The following is a 26,995-nucleotide window of genomic DNA, read 5'->3' as shown; positions in this document are numbered from 1 at the left end:
AATGGGTGAGAAAAAGTTGCAAACGGAGCGCCTGCATCAATCAATAAGGAATCACATAGCCTCACTCGAGGCCCAGCACATTTTTTTTTTTTTTACTGTGAACTGAACGCTGCATATGGTGCCAAAGTGTTCTTCATGAGCTTGGGGTAGTTGAGATGCATGCGTATGAACGTCTAAATAGAAACCACATAGCCTTTGGCAGATCTTCAGTATTCTCCATCATGACTTGTCCCACAACGACTTGCCAACGACTACCAACCAGTTGCTCTCACACACCTGTTATACTGAAGTGTTTCAAGAAACTAGTCCGATGCCACATCATGTCCTGCCTGCCATCCACACTCGACCTGCTCCAGTTTGCATACAGAGCTAACAGATCAACCGAAGATGCCATTGCTACAACGCTCCACATCACCATCTCCTACCAGGAACAACAGGGGTGTTACGCCAGGCTGCTCTTTGTTGACTTTATCGATACTCCGATACTCCCAGACAGACTAATAGTAAAACTGCTGGATATTGGACTTCCTTCTACGACCTGCTGCTGGATCAGAGACTTTCTCTCTGACGGTGTACAAAGAGTTCGAGTGGGGCCTCATCTTTCCTCAGCCCTCAGCCTTAACACTGGCTCTCCACAAATCTGTGTACTGAGTCCCCTACTATACACTCTGTACACACATGACTCTGTCAGTACCCACCCAGACAATGCAGTCATTAAGTTCACAGATGATACCACCGTGGTGGGGCTCATCTCTGAGGGAGACCAGACAGCATACAGAGCTGAACTTCATAGGCTGCCAGATTGGTGTGTGGACAACAACTTGGACTTCAAGACCACCAAGACAAAAGAGCTGGTAGTCGACTTCAGAAGGAAGAAGTCCGTGCTGCAGCCCATGAGTATCAACAGGGACTGCGTGGAAAGGGTGTCCAGCTTCAGGTTCCTGGGTGTGCACATAGAAACAGACCTCCAATGGAGCTCAAACAACTCAGCGGTTGCAAAGAAGGCCCAACAGCGTCTCCATTTTCTGAGAATCCTCAGAAAAATGGACCTGAAGAAGGAGCTGCTGATTGTCTTCTACTGTTGCTCCATTGAAAGTGTGCTGACTGCATCTGTGTGTGGTTCTCTAGCTGTACCATGGCACACAAAAAGGCACTTCAAAGGGTCATTAATATGGCCCAAAAAACCATTGGACATCCTCTTCCCTCCCTAAAGGACCTGTACAACACGCGCTGTCTCAGGAGGGCGCGCACCATACTACGGGATTACACACACCCAGAGCTCCGGGTGTTTAAACTGCTATCGTTTGGCAGGAGATTCAGGTTGCTGCTTCTGCAGACCAACAGACTCAAGGACAGCTTTTACAATAGGGCAATAGCCCTAAGCAATGCTAACAGCTGACCTGATTGGCTACCTCCCTGGACTTTTTTTTTTCTTATTTATTTATTTTATTAAGTAATTCCTTTTTTTTTGCTCATACCTTTCTTGCACTTAAAAAAATCAGCTTTAACATTACTGTGCTAAGCTGTGTTTAGTTGTGCTTAAGGCAGACAAGGGACAGTTTCCAATTTCGTTGTACTATTGTACTAGGTTTGACAATAAAGAGTTATCTTATCTGTCGTCTTATCTTACAATGATGATCTTCTATGAGGCTGAACTGACATGGAGTGAAGACTGTGTCACAGCCGGTGTGGTCGACAGGCTGAGTGAACAGGGGCATGAGTGAAAGAGCTATATACAACAGTGCAGGTAACAATAGGTGTGGAACCTGAGCGCTAAAACAAATGAAATGTCAAGAGATAATTTTATAAACTTGGACATTATGAACATGATTATGTTACAGGGCTCCAGGAGTGAGTACATGGAGCTGACGTGACAATGAGAATGACAAGCTGGAGGTCAGAAAGGAGAGTCACAGCGATGCCAAACTGAGGTTTTGCTGATATTGTTCCAGTGAGTTTTTCTTGCAGCTTACTTGTTTGCAGGTGGAGGTGTGTGAATGGGGAAAGGCAAGACTGAGCAGGTCCGGGTGAGTTGGAGGTGATCCCATTCCAGAAATCCAGGTGAGTTAGCAGAGAAGCAGGCAGGTGAGAGTGAAAATGGAGTCTGTGCTCGAGCTGATGTGGTGTAGGTATTTGAGAGAAGACTAGCGGCCAGGCTGTGGATTGCTGCAAGCGACAGGTGAGGGCGATCTGTGGGACTGACTGGAGATGAGATAGAACAAACTAAGTAACAATACAAAAGCTATTCCAAAACATGAGTGAGCCGAGAACTGATGCTGGGTAGCAGACGATCTGGCGAAGAGTAGTAGTCAGTGCTGGTCTTAAATACTGTCTTAAATACAAGTGCGGCTCCATAGAGGAAAAGAGGTCAGGATTCCAAATTTACTCTCAAAGGTTTCACAAATCTAGTAAGGTTTGTGCAACTAACAATACGGGCACAAGTATTAAAACTCTACGGGTAGCTCATCCATCAAAGAAAAGCTGCTTGATCAACCACAAATGTATTTCATTGAACTAATACCATGTGCAGGTAAAAAGCATTGCTTGGTGATTGCTGACATGTTTCAAAAAATAAAATACTTATATTAATGATACATTTATTTGTATAGCACTTTTCAAATCACTGGGATACAAAGTGCTTCACAGTTTGAATAAAAGCCACACACTGAAGATAAGTATGCAGACACATAACCAGACATAACCAACCATGTGATAAGGTTTCGGAGGCTCGCCTATATGTATGTATCTACATGGATGTTAAAATCACGTGCAATAATTATTTTATCTGTGCTGAGCACTAAAAAAAGTCTAAAAAGTCTGAGAAATCAGACTATAGATAATCATTTCTAGTTCTTAGTTCCTTGTTTAATTTTGTCAGTTCTCCTTCTCATGTTTAGTCTCTGTATGTCCTCCCTGCATTCCTTTATTTAGTCAGTTTTGTCTCCTTGTTTGTTTCTGGTCTCTGTCTCTGTATTTGTTTACTTTTGTCTTAGTGTCAAGTCTGAAACAACAAGGGTGTATGATGTACTCTTCCCTTTCCACCTACAGCTTCATTGGAATGAAAAGTAAAAGGGTTAAAAGGGTTAAAAAGTGCCCTTCATCAACAAGAGCATGTCCAGCTCCAACTAAGTTATGCGCAGAGTGAGACTCCTGGTCACCAGTGAGGTATCAGCAATGGAACACACACCTGTTTTAAGAGTTTTTTGTTTTGTTTTGTTTTTTTGTTTTTACTTAAAGTGAGTATTGGTGCGACATTTCTAATCATTTTTACGCATGATAAACATTGACATGACTCACCAAACATCACAAACAGTGTGTATCAGTCACTCAAGGCACTCCTTTGCTGAGAGTTTCAACCACCCTTCCCTAGTCCTGATTTTATCAAAAATAACTTGTGGCTGCAGTAATCGAATTTCACAACTACTTCAGTAACAAATTACTTATGCAGAATCTGTATGGCAGCTAGACTTATAGTGACTCTGGTACCTGATACATGACAAACCTGTGCCAGATCCTCATTTCCCTAGTAAATATTACAATTCCTTTGTGATAACTACTACACAAATGATGGATTTTGATAAAGGTGTCTCGCACCAAATGGCTTTCTTAACTGGTCACGTTTCTCATGAATGAACAAATTAATCTTAACCTCCTAGGACCTGGCGTCCACATATGCGGACATCACACTTTGGGTTATTTAGACCAAAATACTCAATTTTGCTCTACAAGGGCCTGATATCCACTTACGAGGACATTATACTGCTACTGTTCTATCGAAATTTTAAACGAATATCCTCATATGTGGCTCTTATTTTTCTTAGAAACAAAAATTAGGTAAAAAAAAAAAAATCTGGTAATTCTTTGTTTTTACATTCATCAGGTCCCAATCAGCCCAAATATCAATGAGAAATTAAAAATGCATGCCGTGGAAGAGTTTGGGTCTTAGGAGGTTAATCCCTGGTGTGAAAGCGTTGACATTTTTGGAAGCTTAATTTTATTAGTACTCTTATATTTTGCATCCAAATTTTATACTATAAAAGTGATAAAAAATGATTGAAAGGATGGAAATGTACTGGAAAATTTGTGATTCAACTCATCGAACCTCAGCATACTATTGGTTTGTAACGTCCTTGTACAAAGACAGGGGAAAAAACAAACAAACTAGCTGGATTCAAGGTCATGATGCATTGCATTATCAGTCTGGTGTCTACATGATGTTGTGAGTTTATTCCCTGAGTAGACAAAGATTGCATCTGGACAATACATGTAAAGGAGCTGTTATTATTGTGTTTATTTATCAGTGTTTGAAGCCTTTTCAATTTATTTCCCCAAAAGAAAGCATAGCAACACGCTATGATATTCTTTGAGTGTTATGAAAAGTGCTATGAACCAGTCAATTTACCAATATTAAAAAATATATTTTTTAAATAATTAAATAACAAAAATGAACTCACTATATTCCAAATTTGAATTCATTGTAGAAAAATGTCGAACTGAACTTTCTACAGACAAATTTCCTTTTAGAGCTCAACGTGATATAAAACCATGCTATCACACGGAGAAAAGTGAACATAAAACACTTGCAGACCTTTAAGTGCTCCATACCAAAGATTTTATTATCTTAAGCATAAATGTTTTTCCACAATACATGCCTTTCCATTGATATTGGGCCACCACATGAGTGTTCAAATATATGGTAATAAAAGGATCTTAGTTTTTACAATTTCTAACCATTAAAAATTACACATTCAAAAGGAAATGAATGAAACCCTAATACAACATTCAAACAACTGAAAAATGTCAATGAATGACTGAGTTGAAAGTGTGTGAACATGCAACACAAAACAGGGTCCCCATGTTATCCAACATTTACTTCTAATTGCTTCATATCTTAGGAATATAAATCTTAGGAATTCCCCTGTGCCTCCACATCTAGCAAACAGTGCAAAATCAGCCCGCTCAAGACAACAACAAAAGCTACAGGTAAAGCCAAACCAGTTGAAGCTGGTATGAAGTAGAGCAAAATAGGATTTTCCCTATACCACAGCAGGACCATTTTGGAGGCTATAGTTGCACAATGTTAGTAAGGAGCCAGCTATCTTTAAGCTGGAAGTAGTCCCATCAGTCACTCTCTCAGGCTCAGATAGTCCAGTTAACATACACATGCATCATAAAGTTTCCATATTAGAAAGAAAACAAACAAGTTAAAATAATGGTTATAACAAAGTTATATATTTGTAGTCATGAATTCAATTTTATTTATTTAGAGCCAATTCACAGCAACCAGTGTCTCAAGGCACTTGATATTGTAAGGTAAAGACCCTACACTAGAAACACCAGCAGTCATGGCCCCTAAAGCAAGTGCATTCAACAACAGGAAAAAAAACCCCATCCCATTTAACAGGAAGAAACTTCTGGGAGAACCAGGCTCAAACTGGGGCAGTCATTTGCTGAGACCAGTTGGTAATGAGGGGAAAGAGAAGACACCAGAAAAAAGACAGGACACAAGGCAATAGAAGTGAAAAGACATTTACCTTACTAGTATTTATTGTAATGTGTTGAATACTATATTAAACAATTTCCAATGAACATTTCATTTACTATCTGTACTATTAAACATTTAAACCATTACAGAGATCTTTTGCATGTTTCCATGTAGCATGCAAGAAGATTAAGCAGCACACCTCCCACCAGTAACCTCATATGCACATAGTGAAGTCATAAAAATACACCTGGAACATATCTTTGCCAAAAGTTTGCACTTTTGCCTTTCTCAGTTAAGTGAATTTCTCCTGTACTTTGTGGGATACAGGGCCAGCGGATACTGTAGCAGTAGAGGACCCAAACTTACTGGTCATAGAGCCAGTGGATTGGCTGTCCTTGTAGAGAATTCTTTCAGAGCCAAAGACCTCAGCCTTCTTTTGCAGACCATTTGCGTCTTGAACAACGTTCTCTCTGACCATTAGGATTTTTTGAGATCCAGGAAGGTCTCCTGGTTGTAGAGGACCTCCCTCAACATAGGAAGCCTGGTTCCCCTTTCGCACTTTCATTGACCCTGCAGGGACCTTACCCTCGACAACCTTCATGGTCTGAGAGCCAGACAAGTTTGTAGCTTGGATCAAGTTTGCATGACTCCGCTGGGCACCACTGTTATCGACCAGCACCATGGTGGGCTCCTGGGCTTGTCCACTGGACAGGAGAGTGTTTCCCTGAACAAATACTCCTTGGGCAGGTCCAGATTGTGGGTTGTTAACCAGTATCAGGCCTTGAAGGTTGGTGGTTGGTGCTTCAGCCAGGATCATAGTGTTCTGAACCTGTGGTTGGACTACATAATGCATTGGCTGCAACACAGGAGTGGTTGTGTAGTAGACAGGCTGCTGTTGCTGTATTAGGACCATCTGGCCTTGATTTGCCAACCCTCTTTTCATTGTATTCATCCCTTCCCTCACTGAAGTTGTACTTTCCTTTGCCATTTCAGAATGCTCAGTTGTCTTCATGACCATACTCTGCTCCACTTTGGGCATGGCTGGCTCCAGTTTGGGTGGAGGGGACAGTTTTTGTACAGTCACCGAACTTGACACTGAGGTTGGGGGATTGTTATAGACATTAGACACAGGAGGTGGCACTTGTTTGTCATCATAAGAAATTTTCTCGCCTCTGCACACCTCCGCGAGAGTCTTGAACTTTGGTCCAAGGTTATCAAGAAACTGAAGATCACTGTCTGACTCCAAAAGGCTACAGCAGCCTACTGAGCCAGCAGAGGACCCTTGGCCCTCATAGTCATACACCAACAAACCGTCTTTCACGCCAAGGTTGTCGTTTCCATCAGCGATTTTCTGTTGAAGTAAAAAGGAAATCATTATTCAGATAGTATTTTTCATGTCAACTCTTGGTATGTGCAAGGAATTTTTATCAACAACTAAATAAGTTTTCAGCCTTAAGGGCTGATCAAAACATGTCCCTATAATTAATTCAAATCTCTGCTTTGCTTTTCATTAGCTACTGAACCTTTCCAACTCATGAGATTTCTTACCTGATTGTAATATTGCCCCAAAAAGTGGTCTGGCAGAGCCATTCCATCATAAAGTCCTAAACCTCCCAACGATTCTCTTGTCTCAGTCTCAGAGTAGAAACCACCTGGATCCGGTTGGTTCATGCCCCAAATTTCTTTTCTGTAACTACCTTGGTAGTTAGCCCCGTTCAGCCTATTAATGGATCCGACAGATTGTGCGAAATCAAAACTGCCCACCGCATCCATTGCTACAGGTTTTTGAGCCATTGCTACATTTAGGACATCTCCATCCAGTTGTGTTGGCAAGTTCAGTAGTGGCACGTCCTATAATTGCGCCAAAAATGTACATGTCAGTACAAAGTTAAAAATCACTTTGACACAACTTTCATGTAGGCATCACCACATTAGCCAATATTCTTCAGTGCAGTGAAGAAAATGCAATTCTCACCGTGTTCTCTCCCTGACGTTCAGTATGGTAGTTGATGAGATGTGACTTTGTATCAAAAGGCATCTCAGTAAAGAGGTCTGGGAAGGTTGCAGCACCTCCACATTTGCAGAAGAGTAGCAACAAAGGAATCACTGTAAAACCAAGTTTTAATTAACCTTCAATGTAAGGTATGAGGGTGCAGTAATCCTTCAAAGAAGGAGCTATAATTTATATACACAATAAAGCACAATAAAGTAACAGTAAATGTATCATAGTCTTACATCTGTCAGCAGCAGCTGTTTATTTAAAAAACTTTAAGGTGGTTTCCCTCTTCTCTTAATTATCCAAAACCAAAACCAATACATTATGGCAATTAGGATGAATTAACACTTACACAACAAGAGTAATAGGCCCAGGAGTAACAGCCCAATGCCTGCAGGTCCCAACTTCGCTCCTTTGCTTGGCTGACCATTGGCGCCTTTTTTTCCACACATGATTCCATCCTCACAGGTGCAAACTTCAACCTTGACTTTCTGTGGATCTTGACACGCGTGCCCCTGCTGATCCTTCACCAAAAATTCCACCTCATAAATACCAGGCCAAAGAGTCTCCTGAGACCGCAAGATAGCTGCAGTGTCTGTCAGAAACCAGAAAAATATGTGAAACAAAATGAACATGAACTAGATTATACAATTTCTGTAGAAATTTTGGTGGGATTGTTGCTACTGCCTTAACAAAATTCAATTCAATTTTAATTATCCAACAGTCGCCTCAAGTTTCTTTATATTGTAAGATAGATCCTACAATAATACAACAGAGAAAACGCCAACAATCATATGACCCTCTGAGCAAGCGCTTTGGCATGAGTGGGAAGGAAAAACTCCCTTTTAACAGGAAGAAACCTCCAGCGGAACCAGGCTCAAGGAGCGGCGACCATCTACTGCGACTAATTGGGGTGAGGGTAAGAAGACAGAAAAAAAGACATGCTGTGAAAGAAAGAAAGAGATTAATAACAAGTATGATTCAATTCAGAGAGGCCTATTAACACATAATGAATGACAAAGGTGACTGAAGAAGAAATCAGTGCATCATGGGAATCCCCCAGCAGCCTAAGCCTAATGCAGCATAACTAAGGGAGGATTCAGGGTCACCTGATACAGCCGTAACTATATGCTTTAACAAAAAGGTACTGTACTTGATCGTTTGCTGCTTACTTACCTAAAAAAAATCTCAAAGTAGCCAACATATTAGGCTACAATTGTACTGTGCCTAATAACATGTCTAATAAAGTTGATAGGGGTATAGCTGATGATGTAGCCAGGTAGACAGGTGCACCTTATATAGTACATGGTGTGGTACTTATACAGCTGTGGTGGCAGGGAAGGGTTTTTGGATCTCCAACATGTTAGAGGTGAAGCAGTGGATTCAGGAGAAGTAGTAGAGGAGGACTGGGTGGCAGTCTTTATTTTTATGACTATTTACATTGTAGATTCTCAGTGAAGGTATCAAAACTATGAATGAACACATATGGAATAATGTAGCAAACAAAAAAAAAGAGTGAAACAACTCAAAACATGTTTTATATTTTAGATTCTTTAAAATAGCCACCCTTTACTTTGCACACGTTGCATTTTCTCAATGAACTTCATGAGGAAGTCGCCTGAAACAGTTTTCCAACAGTACTGAAGGTGTGCCCCAGAGAGACACTTGTTGGCCCTTGTGCCTTCACTCTCTGGTCCATTTCATTCCAAAACATCTAACTGGGTTCAGGTCAGGTGACGGTGGCCATCTAGTGCAGTCAAATAGCTCTCATACAGCCTGGAGGTGTGTTTGGGGTCATTTTTCTTTTGAAAAATAAATGATGGTCCAACTAACTCTATACTGGTTCAGTGTGTCTGCTTGTTGCTTTTCCTGAGTGGTGGTTTCTTAGCAGCTATTTGACCATAAAGGCCTGATTCATGCAGTCTCCTCTGAATAGTTGATGTAGAGACTGAGTCTCTGCTGGAACTCTATGGGACATTTACTTCAATTCAATTCAATTCAATTCAATTTTATTTATATAGCGCCAAATCACAACAGAAGTCGCCTTAAGGTGCTTTATATTGTACAGTAGATCGCACAATAATACATACAGAGAAAAACCCAACAATCATATGACCCCCTATGAGCAAGCACTTTGGCGACAGTGGGAAGGACAAACTCCCTTTTAACAGGAAGAAACCTCCGGCAGAACCAGGCTCAGGGAGGGGCGGGGCCATCTGCTGCGACCGGTTGGGGTGAGAGAAGGATTTACTTGGGCTCCAATCTGAGTTGCTGTTAACTTTCAATTTCTAAGGCTGGTGACTCAGATTAATTTATCCTGAGCAGCAAAGGTGACTCTTGGTCTTCCTTTTCTCATGTGAGACAGTATTTTTTTCATAGTGTTTGATGGTCTTTGCCACTGCACTTGGGATACATTCAAATTTTTAGCAATTTTCCGGACTGACTAACTTCAGTCCATGAATAATGATGGATTGTCATTTCTCTTTTCTTAGCTAATTGGTTCTTTCCATAATAGGAATTCTAACAGTTGTCAAATAGGGCTGTCAGCTGTGTACAAACTTGATTTCTGCACAACATAACTGATGGTCCCAACCCCATCAATAAGGAAAGAAACTCTACAAATAAACCCTGACAAGACACACCTGTGAAGTAAAAACCAGGTGACTACATCATGAAGCTCACTGAGAGAGTTTTTTAGTGTCCCAAGCTCTTCCCTGAGCCCTTGGCACTTCTTGTGTCCCTTCTTCCTGATGTTCCTGTCATTTGGTATTTGCTACATCTACAGCCGTCTTCCTCTGATTGTCCACCACTACTATGTCTGGTTGGTTAGCCATCACCATTTTGTCTGTCTGTATCTGGAAGTCCCACAGGATCTTAGCTCTGTCATTCTCGACCTCCCATTTTGACCTCAGGACTTTCAGGCCATACTCGGTACAGATGTTCCTGTATACTGTGCTAGCCACTTGGTTATAGTGTTCCATGTATGCCGTGGCTGCTAGCATCTTGCTGGATTGTCTCAGTGGCACCTTTACAGATCCTACACGTTGGGTCTTACCTGGTGTGACAGACCCCAGCCTCTATGGATCTTGCGCTCAGAGCTTGTTCTTCTGCTGCCATGATGAGTGCCTCTGTGCTGTCTTTCAGTCCAGTTTTGTCCAGTCACTGGTAGAATTTCTGAATGTCAGCCACTTCCTCTATCCGGTGGTACATACTATGCAGGGGCCTATCCTTCCATGATGGTTACTCCTCCTTCTTGGGTTTGTGCTGCCTGAGGTATTCACTGATCACGCGGTCGATCATGACCATCTTCCTGATGTACTGGTGGATATTTGTTGTCTCAATATGGAACGTTGTACTGACACTCACTAGTCCCCAGTCTCCTTCCTTCCGCGTAGCACACAGTCTCAGGGTGCTGGACTTGTGGTGAAACCCTCCATGCATGGTCAGGAACTGCCTGCTCTTGACGTCAGTGACTTCTATCTCCTCCTGTGACCAGCTTATTATCCAAGCAGGGTACTTGATTACAGGCACGGCGAAGATGTTGATAGCCCGGATCTTGTTCTTACTGTTCAGTGGACTCCTCATGATGTGCCCTACACTCTGCAGGTACTTGGTGGATGCAGCTTTCCTAGCGGCCAATTCATGGTTCCCATTTGCCTGTGAGATTCGAAGGTACTTGTAGCTGTCCTTAATGTCTGCAATGTTGCCTTCTGGTAGTTTGATCCCCTCAGTTCTGACTACCTTCCCTCTCTTCGTTATCATCCGATTACATTTCTCCAGTCCGAACGACATTCCGATGTCACTGTTGTATATCCTGGTGGTGTGGGTCAGTGAATCAATGTCTCATTTGCTCTTGGTGTACAGCTACATCTATGTAAAGGAGGTGGCTGACAATTGCTTCATTTTGTAGTCGGTATCTGTAGCCAGTCTTGTCAGTGAGGGGTCAATCAAAGTTCCAAACATGAACTCAGTAATGTGTAGCTCCACCGTTATTGTTGATCACTTCAAAAATTAGTTGTGGCATGCTTGATGCAAGCATTTCCAGGAGGTGAGTGGGAACATTTCTCCAAGTGGTGAAGATGGCTGCACAAAGGGCATTTACTGTCTGGAACTGTTGTCCATTTTTAAAAACTTCCCTTGCCATCCATCCTCAAAAAGTTTCTATTGGATTTAGATCAGGGGAACACGAAGGATGGTCCAAAAGAGTGATGTTATTCTCCTAGAAGAAGTCCCTTGTCCTGTGGGCATTGTGTACTGTAGCGTTGTCCTGTTGAAAAACTTAGTCGTTACCACACAGACGAGGGCCCTCAATCATGAGTGAAGGTCTCTGCAACATCTGGACATAGCCAGCGGTAGTTTGACGCCCCTGCACCTCCTGAAGCGCCATTGTTCCACCGAAGAAAAAAGCACCCCAGACCATTTTGACGTCCCTTCCACTGTGGCGTGTAGAAAACATCTCAGGTGGCATCTGCTTGTCATGCCAGTAACATTGGAGTCTTCCACTTGACTTTTTTGTTCCATAATCCTTAGGATCATTTAAGAAACTCCAAATGACTGTCTTATTGTGCCCCACCTCAGCAGTGATATGGTGTGCTGCGAGGGACCCTACTTGTGCAGTTCAACAACCCGATCACGTTCAAATAGGAAAAGTTCTTTTTGCCTTTGCCATCAGAACATTATGACAGTGTGAGCACCTGACAGAAAATCACAATGAATCCACATTTTTGCACAGATTTAGCTTTTTAAAGGCATGTGCTCCTAAACTTTTGATCAGCTGTAAAACAGCCTATTTCAGTTTAAGTGTTGTTTTCAATAAATTGCATGCTCAAAAAATGTTTTGTCTCACTCCCATTTCTTCTCGTTGCATGTTGAAGCTCTACATTTTACCTTGTTAAGATCCAACCATGCAAAATATGATTTTTTGCTATTTTTCAAGTGGTCTTAAACTTTTGATCTGGACTGTGTATATATGTATATACATATACAGAAGTAAAAAGGAATCATGCAAATTGAAGTAAAATATAGTGAATTAATGTGATAACCCTAATAAAGTAGCTTTTGCTACAGAGTGGTCAAAACTTTTATGTGACAGTTCATAGGGAGAGGGCGAGAGGATGATTGGATGTCACATCAAGTGACTGGATGTCGATATTGGCCATGTCAGGATGGAAAGGTGGAGAGAAGAGGATGTATAAAACCCTTTGCAGGAAACCATTAGCTGTTATTTCTTTGTAGTTTTGTCATAGTGAGCAGAAGATCCTCTATAGCCAGTGTCTTCTCTTTCGTCCACTAAAACCTCACTAAAACTGATAGATATACAGCAACAATTTAGATTTGATTATTTAAGATTTTTACTTTTTTCTAAATTTTAAATTGATTTAATTATGTGATTATTATTAACTGATTGAGCCATTTGCTTTTCCCTTGCTAAATCACTTAAATAAAGCAACGTATCTGCAATTAAAGTTAATTTTGTTTATTTAAATTTTCTTTTTGAAAACAATTCGTCAAATAGGTTTGTTGTGGTACTGTTTTGAAAGTGACCAATCACATTTGAGCCATTCATCCTTGGAGTCTATTTCTTAACTGTAAAAAGTCAGATAAATTTGGAGTTAACACTGAGAGCAGAGCAAATACACACTCATCTTCTTTGGCCAGTTGGTGGTTCAGTCTCTGAATGTACTACACTCATGAAATTGTGGTGATGTTTTCAACTCACCATTGAGATGCTCCACTTGCCATTTTCCCTTAGTGCCTTCTGGGAGGATCTCAAACACAAAAGGAGGTCCATTGGGAAATGCATCCTCATCATTAGCGTTCACAATAACAGCATCCACTGTTGTGCACATAGTCTCCATGTCACTTGTCAAGATGGGGCAGTGGTCATTAGAATCCGCCACTTGGATGGCTATGGTGCCAGTGGCTGTTTTATCAGGCGTGTCTGGTAAATTTTTAAAAAAAGAAATAAAAAGCAAGAATTTAACATTTTTCCTTTGATTATGTACATTTTTTCAGAGATAAGTTCAAGGACTACTTGCTTTGCTATTACTATGTTTGGACAAAAAGTAAAACTTACATTGATTTTGTTTATTTACATGAATCTTACTGCTGAATAGCCATTTTGTTTTGTCGGCATTATACAGACCGTACAGATGTATTTAGCCAGCAATGTGATGGACTTGTAGTTATGTTGCAATAATGAATTTGTCCTCTACAAAATATCAGGCAATTTGTTTACAATATTATGTTTAGTAAAAACTATCACCGGTTGCGTTACATTTATGGTTCTGAATTTCACAGTATGGTATAAAGGAATATGGCTTGACTAATAAGTGAGAAATTCCCAGTGGTTGCAATTCCACAGCTACTTTTCAAGGGTACTCCCCTTACATAAATAATTTTTGAAGTGTTGGCATCTATACAGTGGAGCAGCATACCTTCTGAAATGCAGAGTATTTTGGCAAAATATGTTCCATTGACCAAGTGTGGAGATTCCCTGTCAGGCATCTTGTTCAGTTTGATCTCAGCTGTCTCTGGGTCAATAGTTAGCCAGTTGTTAGGGTCTGATCCCTTAATATACCTACAGCAGAAATAAGCTATATTGTTATTACCGTGAATGAAAGGTGAAAGTGACATTGTAGTTTATTTTTAGTGGTTTTAATGTGCACTTATTTGTGTATGCACTGACCTGACATTTTGAGCGGGTTTTCCAGTGTCTCCATCTATTGCAGGGTAGCTGGCAATAACATCATTAATGTTGAAGGAGGTGCTTCCCTCTGAGACATGAATGGCTTTAACTTTGGGATCAAACTTTGCCCCCTCAGGCTGGTTCTTCACATTGATTTTGATAGGATAGGTTTTAAACGATGTCCCACCAGAACTCCCAGCAGCTCCAGTTGCTCCCCCTGCTCCTCCTCCTGCTCCTCCTCCGCCTCCTCCCCCTCCGCCTCCTCCTCCTCCTCCCCTCCTCCTCCTCCTCCTCCTCCTCCTCCCCCTCCTCCAATATTTATTCCAGCACTTGTCCCAGATCCATATGGCTGAGCCTTGTTCCTCACAGATAGTCCAAGTTCAATGTTTTTTACATCTTCATAATCCACAGCCTATACAGATGACAGACAGAAACAAAGAACATCTGTTACAATTCATCATAATAATGATAAATGTTTGCATTTATTACTGGTCTTCTGAGTTAAATGAAAACAATTCATCATTGATACTTCGCAAACTTACTGCCAATTAGTACATGAGGTTAAAGAAAATGTCAAAGTTATACAGAAATTCTGTTCATAATTTTATGGACAGAATCTTAGGCAGACACCAAGAACAATCAGATAAGAGATAATGCTCTCCTGGGCATGCAAGACTTAAGTAACTGAAAAAAATGTAACTATTTCACAATATAGAACATGTATTTGTTTTTCTGGCTAGTACAGTTTGCCGGACAATTTGATCAAACGGACACTGGCCTATTCTGCCAGATTTGGGGTTTAAAATGCATATGCTCTGAGATATCAAGATTTCTATTTGCTTTGTTTTTTATGCTGTATTGAAGACTAGGATTAATAATAATAATAATAATAAGAATGATATTTGTTTCATTTCAAACTGCAGTACCTTATCAAGCATTAGGATTCCCTCATTGGTGTTGGGATCTGTTTTAATGCTAAAATACCCAGCCTCGTTGCCCTTGACAATATCAAATACAGCTTCCCAGTTGTCAGTGCCTTGCAGGTCCAGGTCCTGTGCTTTGATTCTCATCACCTCCACACCTTGTGTGTTCTCCTCAATGCTTCCTTCATACTATAGGTGGAGAATATAACAAAAATCATAGGGGTTATTTCAGCAATGTATTGTATATATTTGTAAATAACTACACAGTTGATTTAAAAGAGAGCAAGAAAGAAAACTACCTGCTCTTTTTCCAGAGTTGGTAGGTTGTCATTCACATCACCAACAGCTATAGTAACAGTGCCAGTTCCAGTGTTCCCCCCTGGTGCACCATTTAGGTCCTGACCTTTTACTGTCAGAATATACTGATCACATTTCTGAAATCACAGACCAATAAGTTACTAATTTCTTAGACAGACTGCATCACACTTTACTGTAGCAATGTTCCTGGTTAGCTATCCATTAGCCAGAATAGCTATCCAGGAACGCTTTCAGTGATCAAAGGAAAAAAGCTCCTGTCCACTGATATAAACTTGGTGACTAGTGTAGTCCATGAATTTGTCTTTGCCTCATGTTCTCCAGTGCAGGATTAGAGAAGGATCATAGGAGCTCGTACTAACAAGACTGTTTCTCTAACTCCAAGTCTCTTTGTTCTGGTCACAAAGAGACCAGAACAAAGTTTCATGACTTTTCCCCCCCAGCTTCCACACAGATTGATATAAAATTTAAGTTTCAATAGTCACTTTGTTCTAAAACTTCCCATTTACAAGTCTAAGTCAGTTTAAGTTATTGGTGTTTGTTCTGTTTCCCCTATTGTATGTAAATATTATAGCCAAACCACTATAAAGGTAACCCTGCTGTGTCTTTGTGTTTAAGTCAGTTTGTGGCTCCATCCACATTAGCCCGGATAGATTTGAAAATGGTATTTTCGTCTGAAAAAGCTCCCCGTCCACACTAGCGTTTTCAGTCGTTTTCACAGAGTTGTGCATCCACATTGAAACGGCCCAAAACGCTTACGTTCCAGTACTGCGCATGCGTGAAGCGCAAGTAGATTTGACCTGCCTCATTTCTGTCTGTCGTTTATTTACTTTCCGGCTCTTTGAAACGTTGTGGTAAAATGTTGAGGAAAAGCACCGAGTTTTTTAAATGGACTAACAATGAGGTGCGAGTAACACAAAAGTACAAAGTTGCAAAAGCGACTGAGAGTTAAAGAATTTGAAGAAAAGCTATCAGGAGCATGTACAGACTGATTCATCTTTAATATGGCTGTCAAAATTGAAAGCAAACAAAACAACTGCTGTATAATGCCCTCCGCTATCTTAGTTTAATTGGTCACATGACTGAACCATATGACTAACATGCGTCATCATTTTAGAAAGTCTCAGTTTTCGCTCTGTTTGTTGAGATTAGTGAAAGCCAAATGTATAAAAACAGAATTCCAGAGTGTGGAATTTAACGACAACAACAAAAAACAAATCACCTGAGCTGCAATAAAATGGTAATAACCAAGATGATAATTATTTTTGGTAAATAATAGAAATATCAGTTGATTAACATGACTGCTCATAACTCTAATAAACATTATGTATCTACTGAACTTTACTGTCTGAAAAAATGTCTTAAACTAGATTTTCATTGGACTTTAAAATTCAGATGTTAGAATAATTATTCTAACATCTGAATAATTATTCTAACATCTGATTTTATTAAAAATAATCATATTATGATTATTATTATTTTTATCATCAAATATCAAAAATCAAATAAAACATTAACTACATAGCTCTGAAACTGGTGTGGGGTTTAGTTCATACCTCTCTGTCTGGACTGTTTTTGATGAAGATGGACCCGTCACTGTTCATGTAAAACATGTCATGAGGTGGTTTCTGGTCTATGATGGTATGAAAAACCTGGGAATTGGGATTGTCTGGTTCATCAGCATCCGTTGCTGCGACTTTCATAACAAAAGTCCCTGTAAGCATATCAAGGAATGACATTTTAATTTCTCAAAAAACAAAGACAAACAAACAAACAAACAAAACCCCTCTGTGGCATCTTCAAAAGTTGAGACTACTACGACCTGGATGATGGAGAATCTACACAGACAACATCAAGAGTTCTAGTATCTCCTAATACCTTTAACCCCAATGTATTCTGATCAACACAACCCATCTCACAGCTGATGTACATTAAAAAAAAAATCCTGTTCCATAATACATTGTTTAGTTTGAATAGAACATTACATTTAAGTAAGTTCAACCTGTAAGCAATGTACCAAAAACAAAAACTTTGTTTTCATTTATTAATTGAATATTAGTCATATGGGAATATGGAGTCATCACATGCTGGATAGTGATTAGTGAGGAATTTTCATAAAAACGAAGCACTAACCTCGCGGTGTAAGCTCATCCACACGCCCAGTATAGACATCTTGAAACACTGGAGGATTGTCATTCTGATCAACAACCTTGAATCGTACGTCTATGTTTTCCTCTGCCAGAGTGCCATCATTGTACCTAGCAACACCAGAAAGCTAAAATAGGAAACCTTGTTAGGTGTAATTAATACGTTACAAATATTTATGTAAACTGTTGATACGGAATGCACTGAAGTCATGATGGAAAATAACCGTTTTTGTCTCACTCACATTGTACATATTGATGAACTCTCTGTCAAGTAATTGGGTCACACGAATAAATCCAGTTCTTTCGTGAACTACAAACACATGGAAGGGATCTTGGTTTGCACCACGGCCTATCAGGGAGTATTTGAGATTTCCTTTACCATCATCGAAATCTGAATGAATCTGAAAATGAGATGAAAAGCTAAACATAGCATAATTCACAAATATGTCATAATCATAGCACAATAACGACAACAAAGACAACATGGATTTCTTATAGATTCCTCATATCTTAGTATGTTAATGCTAAAAACCTTAATATATTGTATATCATGATTTTCTAACCATTATAAAAATTATTTTAATTAATTTAATTAAAATTAAAAATTAAAAGATCATTAAGTGAAAAGGAATAAAAAACTAAATCAATGACTCACCCTGGCAACAGAAGTCTTTTGTGTGTGGTCCACATTTTCCTCCAACTTCACTGGTGGGGGAAGCCAGTTTCTTTTTCTCCTTATTAGACTGTCTCCAGATTTGGCTTTCGTCACAACAGCCTGGACCTGAAATACAACACATACACTTAAACATGTTTGGAGAAATCACCAGCCCTTTAAAGAAAACAAAAACACCCATTTTTAATCCTTGTCAAGCATTTCTTGGAATTACTGTCTGTAATTTAAAACCCAGAGAGATGTTCAAAGAACAGGTTTCTGTTATATATCAGTTTGAAAAACCAGACCTTCAAAGCAACAGTCTGCAATTGTTTGTCAATCTTCCTGTCTTTAGCAGGTAAAATATGACTTGGCGAATGATTCACTCACAGCAGGAAAGTTTCAGGTCTTTACTTTCAAAAATACTTGCTTTGGTTGATTTGTCACACATACATGCTCGCCACACACACACACACACACACACACACACACGTATGTATGTAAATATGTGTGTGTGTATGTGTATATGCATGCATTTGTGGCGTCTCAGCCAGCCAACAAACTCTGCAGGCTACATTGTGAACTAATCATAAATCAAGATGCTATTAAACCCTGCATGTAAAAACATGCACCTTGCAGGGGCTATAAAGCTGCTAGTTTTCCCAGTAAACACAAAAGCTGACACACCTCTTGCCACTACTGGAAAGGTTCAGTTGAAGCATGTAAGGTAATAATGACAAGAAAAGTAAGGAGTGGTTGTACACTTTTACTGCCATCAAATAACTCATTCAGAGCACTTAAAAACAACTCTCTATTCATTTGAGGAAATCTCTCTGAGGTCGCAACCTTATTTCCCACACTTTTATAACTATGAAACTAAATGTATTTATTATAGTGACCTAAATGTTTTTCATAACGTAAAGTAAAGAATAAACAGTTATAGATAATAATAACATTCAGTTATGAATAACATAATTTTTTCTGAGAGTTTTTTACTTTTGAGTTTGTGGTCTGGATGCCAATAGTTATTCCATCTGAATTACATCTCAATTCAAGCAACACCCAACAACTTTAGTTAGGTAAAAAGGGAAAATAGTACAAAGGGAAAAAAGCTCAGGCGTGTCCAAGCTGGCCTAGTCAATGCAGAGGCTGAACTACCTTGTAAGCCAGTGTTGTGCTAAAAAGCGACTGACTGCCAAAAAAGTGATTTCAGAGTTTTCTGTGTGTGTTTTTTAGTGTACAATGCTTACTTATGTTGTTAAATAGACCTTAGTGAACAGGATTTATGAATGGGTTAGATCCAGGTGTCTCAAACTTAAATGAGCTGTGGGCCACTGCTTGCACAGTCTTCTCATTGGAGGGCTGCTTACATGTTCAAATAGTACAAAAAACCCCAAGAATACGCCCACAAATATGTCCAAAAATGTAGTGTTTTGCTTTTTTAAATTTTAAATATTGCATAACAAAAGAAACATGCAAACATGAGTGCAAATCTTTTTTCCCCTCACTCTTAACTGAAGCCTTTCAGTGAACTACCAAATACACAAACTGATACTCTCTTTCTGCCTACGGTGCAGCACTTCTGCTATAATATTGTTCTAACTAACACACTCAATCCTTCAAGATGTTTGTACTCTCTGCTCATATTGCCTTCATATAAAATATATATATTTTTTCTTTTTACAGGCATTATTTTAACATTGCACTCAGCAACAAACAAATCCTCCCTAAGAAAAAAACTTAAAGGGCCAAATCGCATTATATTTTTTCACAGCAATATACAGTAGGGGTGACACGGCCATAAGTGGCCCCCGGGCCGCGAGTTTGAGAACCCTGGGTTAAATATAAAATAGAAGAACTATTCCTTTTTGAAGTATCTTTATGACTGCATCATTGTAGCCATATTATAATCAATCCAGTCCTCCTTGGTAACTTATCACATCACAGTTCTGGTCTATTTGTTACAATTTCTGCTAGCCAGCTCTCTCCTGAAAAAGACATTTTAATGTCAATGGCACTTTTTGCCGGGATAAATAACAGGATATATAACAGTCACTTTCCAAAAACTGATTACAGATACTTCATGATAGGAATGCTCCCTCTGGCTCAAAATTACTTGATATCTTTCATGAGAGATATGTTTGATCTATTTTTGACAGATTATAGATCAGCAAGTCATTTATAACAGTTTAAATGTGAGCAATCATTTTATGGCAAACACCGGGGTCTTGCCAGGGAAGCTGTCCCCGACACAATTTGTTTCCCCCTCTGTCCGCGTGCTGGGCAAGGAGAGCGGATCCCGTTGACTCCGCCTCAATTCCAACCAACAGTCGTGGCTGATATTCTACTTTATTAAAAAAAGTGAAAGATGAATGTCATTACATTGCCGTTCATTTGTTTGGGTTACAACAGAAAATGATTTATTGATTTAAATCATTTATTGTTGTCACGTTGTGCCGGAGGGGATTATTTCAGCAAACTGGGGACTTTTTGTCCGATAAGCGCATAATCACGTCTGCGGGAAGTCGATTCATCTAAACTAACGCTCAATATACAACATTCTCAAACCACGTTTGTCCATGATTTGGACAGGGGGAAGAAATTGCGGCAGGTTCAGCTTGATATTATTTATAAGACATATTTGATTTGATTTCTTACAAATTCTCTGTGGGATACCTTGACACGACATCACGTTTTGGCAGACGATCGCTTTTTAGCACCGGTTTTGCTTCATATAGCCTACTGAAATCACGATAATGCTTATTTTACAATTCATTGTGTATTGTGATTAGATTTCAAAATGCTTGACTATGATTTGTTGTCTTTAATCTATTATAAATTTTGATTGATTTATGTTTTAAAAAGACGAAAAACATAAATAATAAAAGCAACAAAAGAATCACATTATGAATGAAGCTTGTTTCATAGAAAAAAAACCTACTTTCCATATGAAAGTCTGTTCTAACCGACAAAGTCTTTCTGGACTCACCACAAAAAGTAGCAACACAAACACGGGCCAAGAAATCCGAATCATGACTGAAGAAGCGTCTCAGGGGAGTCTCCCGGCGGCACGGAGAGTTTCTTACTGTCTGGATACAAGCTGTCAAACGACTATCAATTTCACTGGCATCTACTTAAGACTTGGAAAAGAAAAACATCACGCCAACCCCAACAACTTTTACTGAGATACAACAGAGACATGGGCGTTACACACACGCAACAAAGGCAACACCGTGTCTGTAATACTTTCGTGCAGGTGTGGCATTCACTGAGCGTATGCGTGCAACACATGGTAACCTGCCAAATGCAACGCAAGCCACACCCAATTGTTCTTGTAAGCTCATAAACATGAAAAACCCATAGCAACACAGGACACCTTACAATTTTAAAGATAATTTAAACATGCGGAATTATATAAATATAAAGCGCATCATTCGGTTATAATTAAATTATTGACTCCTGCACTGACCTGACCTCACCAGGCGGATGGACAACACATCCCGTCCTTTTCTTGGTTGTTTTTCTATGTGTTTTGTGTTGGCTCCCCTCCCGGGCCCCTATTTCCTCCTTTATGTGTGTGTGTGTGTGTGTGTGTGTGTGTTCGTTCCTTGTGCCAGTTTATGGGCATCATCAGGCCAGAAGGTATTTCCCACGCTGAAGCCAGCCACACCCGTCTTCCATCAAGACTCACCAGCTGCCGCTGATTACACTCGTTAGTAGCCACTACTTAACTGTGTGGCCGACCTTCAGTTGACACTGGATTGTTGAGTGGAAGTTATCTTTATGTGTGTGTCGTGAGTACACTAAACTAACCTCTACAGTACATCTTGTGTTGTTAGGAACCTGGAGAGGAGTGTGTCATGGGAGTGGAGCGTTTGTAAATATCGAGGGTTGGAGTTGGAGCCATGTCTTTGAAAAGTGTTTCACTATTGTTCATTCTCACTGTAAATAAATGTATTGTCTTGGATCAGAAGTTCCTGCGGTTGGGTCCCGTTCTTGCCATGCACGCTGATAGAATGATCCAGCCTGGAATGGACCTAGCGGACTCTAACACAGCTCAGCGTGTGTTATTGTTGCAAGCAGACCAACTGCATCTCCATGAGAAAATGCTCCAACACATCTCTAAAGAGAAAAACTTGCTCCTTCAGGCATTCAGAGTTTAAAGGTGTGTTTCAGACCCAGTGCTTTAATGTTGGAATTTTTTCACCTCCACCATCAACGCTAGATGTTGCTTCCTTCTGTCCTCTTCCTCCCTCTCCTCCCCCTGTTCCATAGTAGCAGCCACTGCCGACACCAGAGAAGATTTTGGGAGACTTGGAAAAAAGTGGGAGATTTCTCACCCAACGTGCGCTTGTTTTTAGGCCATAGAATCGCACCTTTTCCACAGACAATGCCAAGGTTTCATTCATGGTACTTCACAGTACTTAAAACTGATGGGGAGGAGCAGGCGATGCAGCTCGGAGGAGCTACGCTATCCTATTCCAACCGGAGGAGAAGACTGCTGGCGGGTGAGTGTTTCTATTGTGGGAAAAGAGGACACTATGTTGATACTTGCCCGTCGCAGCCAAAAGAGTCTGCCTGTCAGTAACTGTGGGGATACTGGGGTTCACCACTCAAGATGTTTCCCTGCCTGGTCTTACCTGCCCAGCAAAATTTCTGTATATGACCCACACTCACTCGTGCACCGCGCTGATCAAAGGCTCTGAGACTCTCACTCAGAGCCTTTGAATCCCATTAATTCCTCTCTCCGAACCACTGAAAGTGTCGGCCCTGAATGAGTTCTGTCTCCTTGATATTACCCACTGCACTCAGAATGTTTAACTGACTGTCTCCTTCAATCATGTGGAGGAAGTCAGCTTGTTTTTGTTCCATGCCCCTGGTACTCCATTGGCTGTTGGCTGTCCCTGGCTTAGCCATCATAATCCGCAAATCGATTGGGCTAAGAATTGTTTCTGGTTGGAGTACCTGGTGTTACAAAACCTGTCTGCGGTCCACTATGCCCAGTATTTCCATTACTAAATCTGTCACTAATGGAGAAGCCTGACCTTTCTATGTATCCGAGGCTTATCATGATCTTGCTAAAGTGTTTAGTAAGGATTTGGCTCTTTCTCCGCTGCCTCACCGTCCCAACGACTGCAGCATCAACTTATTTCCTGGTGCTCTATTTCCCACCAGTCAGCTGTATAGACTTTCTAAAACCTGAGAGAGAGGCAATAGAGAGCTACATCACTGACTCACTACCTGCAGGAATCATTTGTTCATCCAAAAGTCCACCTTCATCTCCACAGTCTTGAACTGGTTCAGCTCTATATGGTTCTGACTGTACCAGTGCAACATCTGGTCCACCTCCTCTCTGTATGCGGCCTGTCATCATTCTGGATCAGACCAATGAGAGTGATATCATCCACCAGCTTTAGGAGTTGATGTGTTTAATCTGCGTTCGTCCTGCTGTTGTTTCTCCCACGTTTCAGGTTTTTCCTAGTTCTTTGTCTCTGGTTGCATCTTTTTGTTAGCATTCCTGGTTTAGGTTTTTCTTAGTTTAAGTTATGGCCATTCTCTTCTGTTGTTTGTATTTTGCGTCCTACTGTAAATAAAGCTCTCTCAGTAAGTCAGTCTTCAGTGTCTGCTCTTGGGTCCACACTCCTCTCTTCTCTACATGATCTGCCTTGCAGATCATAACAAAAGTAAGAATTTTAGTTCCATACCTACCAGTTATATCCCAGCCCTGGTTTTGGAGTACAGATTAAATATAAAAACATTTGCACCTGGTCTCAGTACGAATTTGATAGGAGTACCCTGTTTTAGGATCAGATATTAATGCTTATGGAACAATATTGTTACAATAAATTGTTCTAATGCTAACAGGAAAAAAAATAAATTGATGCTCATCAGGGAAACATGAAGACATTACATGCTACTGGGAAACTTTAGACCCTCCCACTGTTAATTCACAAGGATCTTCCAGTAATGGTGACCCTATTTTCTTGAGTATTGATTGGTTGGTATCAGATTAGAGATACCTGTTGATCTCTAATCTGGAACCTAACCTGCTCCAAAGCAGGTTAGGTTCATAACATAAGTTACCATGGTGCTTTACCCCGGTAAGAATTGAACCAACTTCTTAGTACAGGATTAAACCAAGGATTAACCCTGAAGTTACCTGGGTAAACTGAAATCCTGCTTCCTATTATAAGCCTCAGTCATCTGGGCCCAATACATAAACATTTTTTTCCTGTCTTGATCCTGTCATGGTTCCTGGGCCAACTAGTCCCTTCTTTCTGTTTTTATCTCTGCTGCTGTTTCTCTCTCTATCTCCCTTGTCAGTGTGAATGCTTTATCTTTCAGAGGCAAAGTGTGGTTGAGGTCTCCGTCCAGCTAATCACACATCTTAGCCTCATACCTAAATATGCAGCTGGGTGTATTTCATCCTAGCATAGATAATGGAAAGCATACAGAAATTGTCCCCCTCAACCCTCTCTCTGTTATTTCTACACCTTTTGAAGTCATTGGTGTTGACATAGTCAGACCAGTTGAATGCAGTCACACAGGAAACAAGTTTATTTTGGTCATTAGTGACTATGCAACCAGGCATCCTGAATAGTCACCATTACTGTTTTTCATAAGCACAATCAATGTCCAATCTTTTAAAAAATTGTTCAACAGTTTTAACATAAACATCTAATGTCAAGTTGGATTTATATAAATCATACATCAATCATTAATAAAAAGTTTTTTTTTAAAAATTGATAAACTTCTATTAGCTGTACTTACACATAAATAAATAATAAACTCGATGAATGAACCACAAAAAACAAATGTTCATTTCTCACATATTCATTGAGAAATGAACATTTTTCCCAAACCAATTGGATGGAAAGCTTCAACGCTTCCAACATTGCCATCACTACTGGAATGTTGGAAGGCTGCTCTGCTCCATGTTGCCACTGTCTTGGAGATACAGAGCGTCAAACAAAGTGGCAAATTCCAAATCGTTTTATATTAAGGTGGAATTGAAAGCTTACCAAGTAGTTAAAAACCAGAGGGGAGTTTGTCAGTCTTTTGTTTGGTATTTTTATCATTGTGAACTAACTTCTATATTTGTATAAAATCATTAGAAGTAGTAAATAGAATATCTTTGTCATGATAATAGATAAAAATATTGATTAATGTTAGTTGATTGATGCTTGAATGGTTTGTTCTGGGGAGGGGGCTTAAGCTTTAATATGTCTTTAACCTGGCAAGGTGGCACTGTAGGATTCAAGTTTTGACTAGTAAGGTTATTATCATTAATGAAAAACAACAAAATAACTAGAACTAAATAAACACTTTCGTTAACTCAAATAAATACAAAAAAGGGTTTGTGAAAAAAGGAAAACTTACTGAAACTGTATTGAGCGTTCCCAAAATGAATTAAAATCAACTAAAATATTTGAAAAATTGTGTTTAGCTTTTTTTTTTTTAGTTCTTTGTTTTTGTGTGCGTCAAACAATAGTCCACGGTTAATGTGAAGTCCAGTTTCTATTTTTGTTTTTCTTGTTGTGCTGCATTATTCCAGCAGATGGCAAGTACATCATCATGTCAGGAAAAGTTGGGAGAAAGTGCCTAAAGAGTCAAAATTGAGATTACTTTGAATATGACTGTTTTTTTTTTTAGATTAAAAACAAGTGTCTTGTAGTGGAATGAGATAAAATATGTGGGACATTTCTAAAGGAAAAATCTCAGAAACCCTTAAGTCCATGTGAAAAGCTCGCACAAGTAGGTTAACCAAGCCAACCTTGAGAAGGTAAGGGAGCAAGCACAACCTTCATCCCAAGAACAGAAACTAACCCCAGGCAAGGCACCGTGATGCATCCCGAGACAACCCCACAAAAAACATAGTGCTTTTTTGGTTTTTTTTGTTTAACATTTTATTTTTTTAAATGCAGTGCTTCTAACAGCATCCCGATGGCTACTGGTCAATTCGTAGGAACATCACAAGCAAGCGGAGGCATTGAGGAATATGTTTATTGAGACTGGGATATCAACATAACTATGGCTACGTTCACACTGCAGGTGAAAGCGCATCAAATCTGATTTTTTTTGACCCTATGCGACTCATATCCGATCATGGTATGACAGTGTGAACGGCACAAATCCGATATTTTCAAATCCGATCTGGGTCACTTTCGTATGTGGTACTGAATCCGATACATATCCGATGTTTTAGAAAGCGACTGCTGTGTGAACGGTCAAGTCGCATTAAATCCGTCTTTTATGTCACTGACACAAGACAGACGCCAATTATCAGCGCCGGAGAAGACATTGCGAACGCTTCCTGTGTAGATGTTAGTGAAACTGTTGATAAACATGGTTGGTTGCCAGCATGTTCCCGTTAGGAGAAGGGGGTTCCTTCATAGCCCACCAGTCCTCCTGTGTATGTGTGTGTTTGTGTGTGTGTGTGTGCACATTAGTTAACCACACTTTACTTTTACTCCACCTTCTTCCCATGCATACCTGTGGTAATCAAGCCACCTGTTTGTCACCTGGTGATCAGCTGGCTCCTTTGAATGCAGAGGGTTTTCTTTCAGTCTTAGAGTGAAAACTTAGACAATGTAAAATAATCAGTGTGTTCTAACCCAATAAACGGTTTACACTGAATCAAAAATTTCAGTTTAAATGTAAACCCCAAGCTGGCCAGCTGTGGTGAGCTGGATGACGCTGGAAAGCAGCAGGACAGGAGCCCCTTCACCACTTCCAGCAGAAAGGTGGCACAATTCCCTGTAAAGTATAGGCTCTACAACACTGGTCAT

The 26,995-nt window shown here is 40.0% G+C and overlaps 1 protein-coding gene across 1 annotated transcript; it reads right to left on the bottom strand.

Annotated features, from left to right (window-relative positions):
* Positions 1-4,589: 4,589 nt before the first annotated feature.
* On the bottom strand, positions 4,590-21,536 carry LOC102083127 (desmoglein-2). Its single transcript, XM_019346915.2, is given in 15 exon segments — positions 4,590-6,836; positions 7,034-7,336; positions 7,461-7,591; positions 7,834-8,076; positions 13,201-13,422; positions 13,919-14,061; positions 14,170-14,325; positions 14,328-14,581; positions 15,096-15,281; positions 15,392-15,526; positions 16,964-17,121; positions 17,541-17,682; positions 17,797-17,955; positions 18,210-18,335; positions 21,196-21,536. Coding segments are annotated over 15 exon segments (3,462 nt in total). The 5' UTR covers positions 21,241-21,536; the 3' UTR covers positions 4,590-5,777.
* Between the last annotated feature and the right edge of the window lie 5,459 nt (positions 21,537-26,995).

The sequence above is a fragment of the Oreochromis niloticus genome, linkage group LG17 (genome assembly GCF_001858045.2).
Source record: "Oreochromis niloticus isolate F11D_XX linkage group LG17, O_niloticus_UMD_NMBU, whole genome shotgun sequence".
Lineage (NCBI taxonomy): Eukaryota > Metazoa > Chordata > Actinopteri > Cichliformes > Cichlidae > Oreochromis > Oreochromis niloticus.
The sequence above is the reverse complement of the archived record's forward strand: the minus strand, read 5'-3'. Positions and strand labels throughout refer to the sequence as shown.